This window comes from Chiloscyllium plagiosum, unplaced genomic scaffold (genome assembly GCF_037043375.1).
Source record: "Chiloscyllium plagiosum isolate Xiang-an unplaced genomic scaffold, Cpla_swu_hap1 HiC_scaffold_8, whole genome shotgun sequence".
NCBI classification, from domain to species: domain Eukaryota; kingdom Metazoa; phylum Chordata; class Chondrichthyes; order Orectolobiformes; family Hemiscylliidae; genus Chiloscyllium; species Chiloscyllium plagiosum.
In genome coordinates this window covers 48,134,013-48,146,446 of record NW_028270146.1, presented here as the reverse complement: position 1 = coordinate 48,146,446, position 12,434 = coordinate 48,134,013, and the positions used below count along the sequence as shown (strand labels likewise).

Sequence of the window (12,434 nt, the reverse complement as noted above, 5' to 3'; positions counted from 1 at the left end):
AGAATCCCGACAGTGTGGAAATAGGCCTTTTGGCCCAACAGGTCCACACTGACCCTCCAAAGCGTATCCCTTAAAACCTTGGGCAAGTTAGCATGGGCAATCCACCTAACCTGCACATATTTGGATTGTGAGAGAAAACCCACACAGACAGGGGAAGAATATGCAAACTCCACACAGACAGTTGCCCAAGGCTGGAATCAAACCCTGGTCCCTGGCACTGAGGCAGCAGTGCTAACCACTGAGCCACCATGCCAGTGGCTTCCTCAGTAAATGTTTTTAAAGCTAAGAGATCATTTTTTGAACAGTAAAGGAATTAAGGGTTATGGTGAGAGGGTGGGTAAGTGGAGCTGAAGCCACGGAAAGATCAGTCATGATCACGTTGAAAAGTGGAGTGGGCTCCAAAGGCGAGATGGCCTACTCGTACTCCTAGTTCTTATGTTCTTAAATTCAACAGATTCTTACAGGCAGAAGGAAACAACTTTCAGAGAGATTTCAGGGAAAATGTCAGGAGTTCTTTACTGAAGCTTACAACTCCCTGGAGTCAAAACACACTGCGACTACTACAGCTAAAATAAAAACCACAGGAAAGACCTGAACTGGGAGAACTGTCCAATCCCCTTCCATTGTTAAACTGTTACTTCCTAGACTTTGTTATCTCTGCCTTTACAATCTCTGTTCAAAAAAAAAACAAGGCCCAAAATAACCTTTTTAAAGTGACAGCATTGTTGCAGTATACCATTTTTAAGGTGCATTACATAAATTCATTAACAGCACATTCCAAACCATGACACTACCATCTAGCAGGACAAGAACAACAGACACATGGGAACACCACCACCTGCAAATTCCCATCCGAGCTAGTCACCATCCCACTTAGAACTACATTTCTCTTCCTTCAGTGCCACAGGTTCAAAACCCCGAAACTCCCTCCCTAACAAGATTGTGGGTATACCTGCACAAAACTGATTGCAGCAACAGTTGAAGGCATGTCATCACCACCTTCAAGGTCAATTAATCAAGATCATAAATGACTAGAGATGAGCATGAACAATTGAAAAAGTAACTCAAGTTGTAAAACCAGTGGCATAAATGCAATTCTGTCCATATTGCAGCAACTCTCCAATGTCCTTGTGCTCAAGTAAAAAAAAAAGCCACTTTGATTTAGGGGCTGCAGAGTTAAATTACGAAGCTGTGCTGGTTTCCAAACACTGCTTCCCCACCCCTAAAAAGTATAATGAATGGTCCTGATAGTTATGACAACCTTGATAAAAAAATGTCAGAGTGGAGATACATTGGTCACCTGACTGTCCACTCCCAACTCTGCAAGATTTCATTTTTTTCATGGCTTGAAGAAAATGATTTTTTGCTGGAGACCTAGTTTCAAGTTTAATTTTCTTAAGCTGAGAACAAATCCTTCTTACTCTGCTCATTGACCCATATCCTCCAGTTCCAGAAGAGCTGTCAAAAATAAAAGCGTCACACCTTCTGTATGAGAGATCAAGTTTGGGCACAATAACCTTGTTATGCAAAACATTTGACCAAAATGAGGAAGGCATTTTGCAAGAGGGTCTTGATTTAAGCCATCCTGCACTTGTAAAATGTTGCTTACCTTTAGTAAATTACTTGAGTGTTACTATTCATCACTTAATTCATACCTTCAATGCTTTAGCATATTTGTCCATGACATTTTCCATAACCTCTTGGTCTAACAAAGGTCCAAGTTCTTTCATATTCACCTCTGGTGAAAGATCAGGATGACTCATAACATCACCACTGCAAACAAAATGGTACATTTAGGCACCTGATCTTCAGAATATCACACTCAGACTGGTATATCAAATGAAGTAACCTGATCTATTTGAAGAATTAGAGGCTAATTAAGGCAATAATTGATAAAAGCAAAATATTTCAGTTGCTGGTAAACCAAAATAAAAAGAGCAAGTGCTATTTTGGCAGCATTTGTGGAGAAAGTTAACATTTTGAGTTGAATAGGGTTCTTCTTCAGACTTGAAGCAAGGTAGCTGCATTGCTTTAATAAAGCTCAATACACGCTCGAAGAACAGGATGTTATCTTGAAATTACCAATCAAACAGTTTACAGCCTTCAGGACTGGAGTTCAACTATTTCAAATGGTGAATTCTGACCACCCACCCCCACACCCGTCTGATTCTTTATCTTTTGAAATATGGTCCGAAGTTTGTTTAATGTATTTTACCCAGAGATACAGCTATGCATACTTCTGCCATTCACACATAATGGAGCAATTGCTTTGTTTCTTTACTGCAAAGATTGCTTATCCTTTTGCTTTTTTCTTCTATATTTTTACTATTTATTCTCTCCTGCCAATTACACTATCCCAAACCTTTATATTCTTCTCCCCCTACCATCAAGCCCAAACTTCTATTTTGAAGAATGATCTCAAGGAGGAAGTGTTGGATATCTTGAAACGCATTAATGTTGATAAATCCCCAGGACCTGATCAGGTGTACCCGAGAACTTGGTGGGAAGCTAGGGAAGTGATTGCTAGGCCTGTTGGGGAGATATTTTTATCATCGATAGTCATAGGTGAGGTGCTGGAAGACTGGAGGTTGGCTAACATATTGCCAATGTTTAAGAAGGATGGCAAAGACAAGCCAGGGAACTATAAATTAGTGAGCCTTACGTCAGTGGTGGGCAAGTTGTTGGAGGGAATCCCGAGGGACAGGATTTACATGTATTTGGAAAGGCAAGGACTGATTAGGGAAAGTCAACATGGCTTTGTGCTGGGAAATCATGTCTCACAAACTTGATTGAGTTTTTTGAAGAAGTAACAAAGAGGATTGATGAGTGCAGAGCGGTAGATGTGATCTATATGGACTTCAGTAAGGCGTTCAAAAATGTTGCCCATGTGAGACTGGTTAGCAAGGTTAGATTTCATGGAATACAGGGAGAACTAGCCATTTGGATACAGAACTGGCTCAAAGGTAGAAGACAGAGGTTGGTGGTGGAGGGTTGTTTTTCAGACTGGAGGCTTGTGACCAGCGGAGTGCCACAAGGATCGGTGCTGGGTCCACTACATTTTGTCATTTACATAAATGATTTGGACGTGAGCATAAGAGGTACAGTTAGTAAGTTTCCAGATGACACCAAAATTGGAGGTGTAGTGGACAGCGAAGGTTACCTCAGATTACAACAGGATCATGACCAGATGGGTCAATGGGCTGAAAAGTGGCAGATTTAGATAAATGAGAGGTGCTGCGTTTTGGGAAAGCAAATCTTAGCAGGACTTATACACTTAATGGTAAAGTCCTAGGGAGTGTTGCTGAACAACAAGACCTTGGAGTACATGTTCATAACTCTTTAAAAGTGGAATCGCAGGTAGATAGGATAGTGAAGGTGGCATTTGGTAGGCTTTCCTTTATTGGTCAGAGTATTGAGTACAGGAGTTGGGAGGTCATGCTTGGCTGTACAGGACATTGGTTCGGTTACTGTTGGAATATTGTGTGCAATTCTGGTCTCCTTCCCATCGGAAATATGTTGTGAAACTTGAAAGGGTTCAGAAAAGATTTACAAGGATGTTGCCAGGGTTGGAGGATTTGAGTTATAGGGAGAGGCTGAATAGGCTGGGGCTGTTTTCCCTGGAAAGTCAGAGGCCGATGGGTGACCTTATAGGAGGTTTATAAAATCACGAGGGGCACAGATAGGATAAATAGAAAGTCTTTTCCCTGGGGTGGTTAGTTTAAGACAAAAGCTTTGCTGATCATTTTTAAATTGGAAAATTTGAAAAACCAAAAATTTGTCTTTTATGGATCACTCTGCTGCTATACCTGGTGTGGTCATGTCAAATCCCTGCAAAATAAAAAAATTCACATGAAAATTGAATTCTATAGTGGTGGAATCAATGTTTGTTTCCATGGGTAGGAAATAGCATAGAGAGAATGATTTGTCATTTTGATAACTCCCTTGTTGTTAGTAACAGAACAACTAGCTGGGACCTAAAAGCAGGCTCCCTGTTCAGTATCGTGGTAACTATGAATGCAGACCATAGGGAGGAGAAAAATAGAAAATATTAAGTTTAAAAAAAACATGCTAATTAAGTAATAAATAAAACATATGTTGAGCTCTTAGTGGGAGCAAAGATATAATTTGATGACCCTCCATGAACCACTTGCAACTGTTATACAAGCTCAGTTTACTTATTGAGCAAGTGAAAAAATAGTCAGATTCAGTGGATCAGAAGTGAAGTCAATGGAAATTCAGCAAGAATGTGATCAATAGGCAAAGAAGCATATTTTGATAATAATATAAAAGCAAACTTTCTTCTCTAAGTCATCAAACAAATTTTTGAAAAAGATCAATGTCAGATTGTCAAGCATCTTTGCTGAGCCTGTAAGTCTGAAAGTTTAGCTTTTCACACCACGCGAGATTCCAGAGGCTGGCTACATAGGTGTATTTGTACAAGTTCAGTACTGTCTTCCGGGGTATACTATGACATGGGCGTTGGTTAGCTCAGTTAACTGGGTGGCTAGTTTGCAATCCAGACTGATGCCAACGTGTGGGTTAAATTCCCACACTGGCTGTGGTTACTATGAAGAAGTCCCCTCTGCAACCTCTCCTCTTGTCTGAGGTGTGGTGACCCTCAGGTTAAATCACCACTAGTCGTCACATTATGGTCCAGAAGGACTGTGGCGACTTTACCTTTATTGTTTAGAAACTCTTCTAACTAAAGGTCATTGACTTGAAATGTTAACTCTGATTCTCTCTCCACAACGAGATGCTATGTATTTTCAGGTTTTTTTGGTCTTCGTTCAGGTTTCCAGCATCTGCAGAATCTGGTCTTTATATTAGTAGCAGTATAGCTATAGTTACTGTAAAACTGTGTATTGTACATGAATTCATAATTTATTGAATGATACAAAAGAGAAATGAATGATAAAATATAGATAACATACCTTTGGTAGATATGAAGAACCCAGTTGAGAAACAAATAAAGTTCATTCAATTCAAGATGTTTCTGTTGGATGCGTTCCAGGTGAGAAGATATTGCACGGTGATAGCATTCTATATAGACATTAAAAACCTTGAAATTTTCAGGGTAACATTTTTGTATGAAATCTTTCACAATTTTGAGGTCTTCCAAAATAGTTTGCTGAAGTTGTTCCAAGTGCAATGCAAGCCATTTTACATCCTGCTGCTTTGTAAGTAAAGGCACAGTAGCTATTCTTTCTTGCACACTTTTATAAACTGTTTCTTTCCACAAATCGTTCCACTTCCGAGGACGTCTGAAACAGTTAGTGCCAGGAGGATTCATTCTTTCTTCCCATTTTTTGTCTGCTGCTTCTTCCAGTTCAACAACCTTTGATGCCATACACAAACTTCTGCTGTCTTGTTTAGCTATAGTGAATGAATTTGTGACTATGGATATTATTTGCTCAGCAAGCTTGTCGCAGAGTAAGTTAAAATCGCGAACTTTTTTTGTGTATTCCTGGCGGTATTTTTCATCTTTTTCATGCTCTTTTTCACGGAGCAACTCTTCTTCCAATTTATTTATATTTTTATTTGCCTCCAGTAACTGGTTTTGGGATATTAACTGGTTTATTTCCATTACTGCAAAACATTTAGATAGAGTAAGTAATTTTGTGTACTATTTGTATTAACAACTTGTTGTAATTTTTATTTCTCTGTTGGGTTTCCAAGGATAAACGTGCACACAATACGTGATAAGGAATGAAGGCTTTGGAGAATATTTCAAATTCTAGTGTTTCTGCTGTGTTAGGAACTCCTTCCGAGATAGAAAGATTTGATCATAAACAGAGTAGGTTTTCAGTAAAGAAATTTGTAAGCTCCTTCAATGGCCTGATCTGTAAATGTGTGGTGTGGCATTAAGTCTCAGAAACCAGTAAGTTTCTAAGTTCAATCCTCAATGAATTAGTTATGCTCAGGTGGATCTGGGACTTGGAGTTATAACTACCTTTGTTGACCTGGAGCTCCAAAAAGAGGGACATTGAAGGATTCCCACACTTCAGTCTTTGATCTTACAAAGATATAAAAATTTCATACATAATTTAAATGAGATGAGTTATCTATTAATTTATAGACTGAAAGATCTGCACTGTACAGAAATTACTTAGTAGAACATTGATGGACATATCCTAAACAATTGATTACAAGTCAAGATTCTTTGACTATGGTGTGATGTTTTGCAGAGCGCACTTTGAGAAGTCAGTTTCTTTGGCAACCAGAAATAAAGGTGGCATTCGGATGTTTGGGCAGTACAAATAAAATAAATAAAACTGATCCACAGGCAAGGAAATGGATTTATATCCAGTGCTTAGAGTACATTCCCCAACATTAAGGGGAAAAGGCAGCTGAAAATTGGTCCTCTGGCTTAATTTATATCTGCATGCACATTCTAATCAGAAGGAGCATGAAGTCAAGATGCATTCCTCCTCCTGGTTTCCCAAGAAATTAAAAAGTTAGTTTTTGTTGGTAGCAGCCGCTCTAAAGTTTGAAGATTATAGTTAGCTACAGAATTGACAGAGATGAAAGTTTTTTTTAAAAGTGTAAGCAATGTGATTGCATCCTTGTTTTGATACAAGTTATATGCAGCTCTTTAAAGCATGCATGATTCTGTGATTAAATTGAAACGCGAATACCATTTTTCAGAAAAACCTAGAAACAGAAAGTCAGTGGAAACAGGCCAGTTCTGCTCTGCTGAGCAAATCCATTACACCCAGAAAACTTCCAAAAATCTCTATTTAAATTGGAGACTACAGATGGTTCTGATGAAATTAACTAAAGTAGTTATTCAGGAGCAGTTAGACTATTAAATATATAATACAACACCTGAGTAACTATTTAACAAAAATACACCACACTTGCCTCACTCATATGTAACTACAAAGACTGATAACAATAACTCCCAACTCAACTACTGGGGGCAGGCTGGAGCTGACTCCCTAACACCCAATTTGACCCCTTGTCACCCCTCCTTCCCCTGCTGGACTGGACTGGAACAGATAATGCACCTACCACAGGACCAGACTACCGCTACACCTGAACCCTTCAAACCTAACCCAAACCTTCCCCTACTACACCAAATTTCTCACCCCCATCTTGTCCCACCCTAAATAATGAATCAACTTACTATGTCATTTTGCACCCTGGCACCATAATCCTTTCCACTTCACATCATACCATCTGGCACTGTACCTCTACTCATCTGGCATTCTACCCCCTCCTTAGCAGGCACGTTACCTGCCTAACACTATCCTTTCAGCACCCCAACATCACACTTACCTTATGTACTTAGGATTTGACAGCAGCTGTCAAAATGGCTGTCAGGGCATTTAAAATTTCAGAATACTGTAGCTGACTGTCTTGGAAACAGGGTGTAGGTTTCATTCCTGAGTGTTCTAAAGAACTGAAAATGGAATTATGGCTCCACATTTCTTAGGGAGCCTTGATTTGGAATCTCCTCAGAAATTCAGACCTCCCTTCCTTTGTGAAAGAGAAAGGCCGGAGTGGAATCGGAGAGAGAGTGCAACTCCTCAGAAATTCAAGCCCAAACTTCCTTAACCTGTCACCTTTTAAATTAAAATCCATTATTCTGTTTCTCCTGCCAAAGTGGATAACTTCAGACTTATCCATATTACATGCTTTTTCCAACTCACTCAACTGGTCTAAGTTACCTTGAAGCCTTTTAACCTCCTCCATCACAACTCCATTTCGGTTTTGCGTTCTCAGCAAATACTAGGGCAGATTTTCTACTGGCTGGACAGTTGTTACTCCAGAGTAGATCAGAGTTGCACATGGGGACCCTGCAGATTCCCCACTGTAGCACACTGAAGGAATTGCCTAGAAAACTGAAATTTCTTCTGGGCAATTTCTCTAAGTCTAAAACCCTTTGAAAGCCTCCATAAAAATTTAAGGTTTTGGATAGTTCTGATGAAATTCAGTAAAATTTTCACTTAGCAAAGGTTTGGCTATGTATTCAATAGTCTAATTCCTAAGTAACTATTAAACTGACCCCATACTTCGATCACACACCATCAACTACACTCCCCAGAGTCTGACCTGACAGCCCCAAAGTCCAACAATCCCCATCCCAGGGATATGACAACCTTATGCAGGACCTGAAACTCATTCTGCTGTAGCCACTGGACCCGACTCCCCCATCCCTTCTGCCAGACCCAAGTCAACCCCTGACCCACTCTACCCTGGTCTCCTGCCACTGGAACTAATCCCCGCTCATACCCCCAAGCCCACTGTCAAAACTGACATCTATGCTGCCAAACTGACCAGCAATTCCCCTCCCACACCAGATCTGACCTGAACACCTAAGACCTTACTCCCACTCCTTTTGGCACCTTGAAATCATAATCACCTGCTTACTGTGGGTGTCAGAGTGGCTGAGAGGATCTTAACTGGGACCTTCAAAATATGGCAGGTGACCACTGAAAAGAAAGTGTGGTTTGCCTCATCGGCCAGTTCGATGCTATGGAAGAAATTCAGAATGGAAATATGGCTCTGCATTTCTGAGGGAGACCTAGTGGAATACGCTCTCAAATGTTGACCTTCCTTTCTTAGTGAAAGAAAATAGGGCTGGATTGGCAATCTGCATGAAATATGATGGGTGAGATTGTCTAGCAAATGGCAATCTGCTTGAGATTTGCCATTCCCCAGAAAATCTCGCCCATCTCATTTAATTCCCTCATCCAAATCAGTGCTGTATATTGTGACTAGGTGGGGCCCAGCAGTGATCACTGTGGTATCTCACTAGTTGTCACTGTTTCCCATTCTGGAAAAGACCCATTTATTCATATCATCTGTTTTTATCTCTTACCTGACAGTGGCAAGCTTGTGTTCTCACTTGAGCATTTACCGTCTTTGTTTTCTACTGAATCACATTTTTCTTCCTGTTCTTTGACGTCTACTTTCAAATTATTTACTGTATTTCCTTCTGATACATTGAGAGTTTTGTTTTTAGTTGGATATAAAGATGATGCCAAATTTAACCTTTTGCTTAACCTTTTGCTTAAATTTCTAAATAATCCAGTCTCTTCTCTTGGATTTGCATCAGGCTCATCAACCTCTATGTCACTGGTTTCTAGAGATACTTTTTTACTATTATGGCGGGAGCTTGGTTTCTTTTTGGTTGTTCCAGTTTTAACATCTGAAGGACTGCAAGTGGCCTGGCTTCCATCAGGTGAATCTTTCTCTCCATGTAAACCATCAGTTGACATTATTTTTGACGTTGTCAGCTTTATTCTTCAATTTTCTGTTGTGCCTCTGAATGAGAGTAAAATTTCAGTATCTTGTTGACACTTAAAAGAATAAAATTAATAATTTATGAAAGTTTATATGGTTCAGTACGGAGTTAAAGATTTTTAGTCATACAAGTGCCTTACATGTAGTATACTTGAACAATCCACATCAACTAAAAAAGAAATGGAACGATGATATATTAGAATTTAAGTTTCAAAATACTTACAAAGCTGGAATTTAGTAACACTGACCAATTTCTCTTGCACAGTGCAGTAACCACAGTTAAATTCTATTTTCATAACCTTTTGTCCAAAACAAACTTGAAACAGTTAGATTATATGACATTCAAAAGGCATCTTTAAGGGTAACTAGCATACAAGATTAGTTTTGCCCTTTAAAGATACAAAGAACCGTTCCTCAGACATCCTCTCTCATGTGTTGTTACAGTGCCAAGTTCTATATAGCTGAGTAGTAATATAGCCACTCTCAAGTCTGGCCCACATAGTAATTTGAGTCTCGCAAGAGACTAAGTACTATGTAGTAAACAAATCCATTCAAATAGACAAATCATCTCTTCTGTCAAAATCTTAGTGGGGGCATCCTTCTCCACTTGGTAGGTTGGGCTTGTGCTCATTGGAGTTCAGAAGAATGAAGAGATTCTTTATTGAAACATATAGGATTCTTAGGGGTTTGACAGGGTAAATGCATAAAGGTTCTTTGAGACCAGGACCAGGGGGCATGATCTCAGAGTAAGGAGTCACCATTTAAGACAGAGGAGGAGGAATTTTATTCTCTCAGCAGATAGTCAGTCTGGAATTCTTTACCACAGACAGCTGACAAGACCTGGTCATTAAGTATATGCAAGGCTGAGACAGCAATTCTTGATCATTAAAAAGTAAAGTGATTCTTCTTAATGTGGAGATACATCAGGAAAGTAGAGCTGACTATTGATCAATAATCTCATGGAATGGTAGAGCCAGATTCAATGGGCTGAATGACCCACTACTACTTTTTACATTTTATGGTCCATGGTATCAATCTCTCAAACAAAAATGAAACCTAATTGGATCATTGGTGGCAGTGAATCTACCCAGGGTATCTCAGATAGTGCTGAGGGACATGACCAAAACATATACCAACTATGCTATTCAAGCTCTCAGATTCTGGATTAAAGCCAAAAACAGTAACATTACCAGGGCAGTTAACAAGGGAGTAGAAACAATTTGGAGGCTATTAAATCTTACACCAAATTAAACAACGTATTAGAATTTGCTACAGTCGCAGCTGAGTTAATTTCTTAGAAATTCAATCACAAAAAGATAGTTAAACCATATATGGAGAGGTGATTTATACTATGAGTTCCAAGTTTAAATAAAGTATATAGCTAGAAGAAACAATTCAAGTTTGATGCCTTTGACAAGGTCCCACACGGCAGGCTAGCCATGAAGGTTAAGTCACAAGGGATCCAGGGAGAGCTAGCTAATTGTATTCAAAATTGGCTCAATGGAGGGGGAAGTAGAGGGTGATGGTTGAAGGTTGTTTCTCAGACTGGACAACTGTGACTAGTGGTGTGCCACATGGGTAAGTGCTGAAAACTCTTATTTGTTATTTATGTAAATGATCTGGATATGAATGTTCAAGGCATGATTAGTAAGTTTTCAAATGATACAAAATTAGGAAGTAGCATTCTAATTTTTGATAACTTTCCTTGCTTTCAGAGGGGTTTTGATCAGATGGGGAAGTGGGCTGAGGATTGGCAAATGCAATTCAACACAGGTAAGTGAGAGGTGTTGCACTATGGAAGGTCAAACCAAGGTAGGACTTATACTGTAAACGGAAGGGTGTTGTGGCACAGAGAGACTAGGAGTACAAGTACATAGTTCTTTGAAAGCGGTATCACAGGTAGACAGGGTGGTGCAGAAGGTATTTAGCATGCTGGCCTTCATCAGTTGAGGCACTGAGTATAGGAGTTGGGACACTGTTACAGATGTATAAGACATTGGTGAAGCTGCACTTGGAGTATTCTGTACAGCTTTGCTCACCCGGTTATAGGAAAGACACAGTCAAACTGGAAGGAGCGCAATGATTAACAAGGACATTGGCAGGACTAATAGGCCTGAATTATAAGGGAAAGTTGGTCAGGATAGGACTTTATTCCTTGGAATGTAGGAGAATGAGGGATGATTTTGTGGAGGTGTATAAAATCATGAGGGGCATAGATAGGATAAATGCATATAGTATTTTTCTGAGGGCATAGGTTTAAGTAGGACCTTCTCGCAGAGATTGGTGCATATGTACAATAGGCTTCCAGAGAAAGTGGTTGAGGCAGGTACAATAGCAACATTTAAAAAATAAATTGGGTAGGTACATAGATGGGAAGGGTTAGACGGATATGGACCAAATGCAGGCAATCAAAGCTAGGTGGGCATCATGATCAGCATGGACCAGTTTAGACTGAAGGGCCTGTTTCCATTCTGTATTACTCTGTGACTCTAAGTGAGATATCCCTGAAGAAGAGTTATCAGAAATGTTAACTTCTCCACCTCCTGATGCTGCCTGACTTGCTGTGTTCTTCCAATCTCCTTCTTTGTCTACTTTGGATTCCATAATCACACATGGAGCATTAAATAAATTTGCAAATCAGTCAGTCAATCAAGATTCAACTAATTTTAAATGAAACTTAATTTCAAGAAAAATGGTAGGCAGCCTTATATGAACCTCAAAACCCAGTCTTAAAAAGTGAAGGAAAGAAGATACTTTGTACAAAAATATTTCTTAATGTCAATTTCTACTTCTTGTGGAGCTCTTCACTTAAGAGCAGAATTATTCTTCCCTGAACCATAAACCTCATCATCAGGATCATTACTCCTATCCTTGAACAAAAATTTCAAACAAAAGTTGAAAAGGTGAGGATTGGCAAATGCAATTCAGCACAAATAAGTGAGAGATATTGCACTTTGGAAGGTCAAACCAAGGTAGGACAAAAATTCAAACAAAAATTTGTGTGTCTTCACATGGTCAATTGTAATTCAAGTAATGTGCTGCCTTTGAAAAAAGGACCACCATCCTTCTCATTACACTCACCCCATGTTTTGGCATGTGCAGTGACATGCTACTCAGGAATCGAAATGTCAAATTCTGAGTTACTATAATATTTCAGTAAGCACTGGGTCATTATGTTGTTGCTA

The 12,434-nt window shown here is 39.4% G+C and overlaps 1 protein-coding gene across 3 annotated transcripts in view; it reads right to left on the bottom strand.

The window, feature by feature from the left end:
• LOC122553537 (exocyst complex component 3-like) overlaps window positions 1–12,434 on the bottom strand; it is a 65,126-nt gene that overhangs the window by 45,739 nt on the left and 6,953 nt on the right. For 2 of the 3 annotated variants that reach the window (XM_043697472.2, XM_087989789.1), the window contains exons 2-5: window positions 9,390–9,418; window positions 8,825–9,270; window positions 4,932–5,586; window positions 1,656–1,773 (exon numbers count right to left, since the gene is read on the bottom strand). In XM_043697472.2, coding sequence (XP_043553407.2) covers window positions 1,656–1,773; window positions 4,932–5,586; window positions 8,825–9,224 — 1,173 coding nt within the window. In that variant the 5' untranslated portion in view covers window positions 9,225–9,270; window positions 9,390–9,418. The remainder of the gene's footprint in view (window positions 1–1,655; window positions 1,774–4,931; window positions 5,587–8,824; window positions 9,271–9,389; window positions 9,419–12,434) is intronic. The other variant, XM_043697471.2, reaches the window with a different exon arrangement.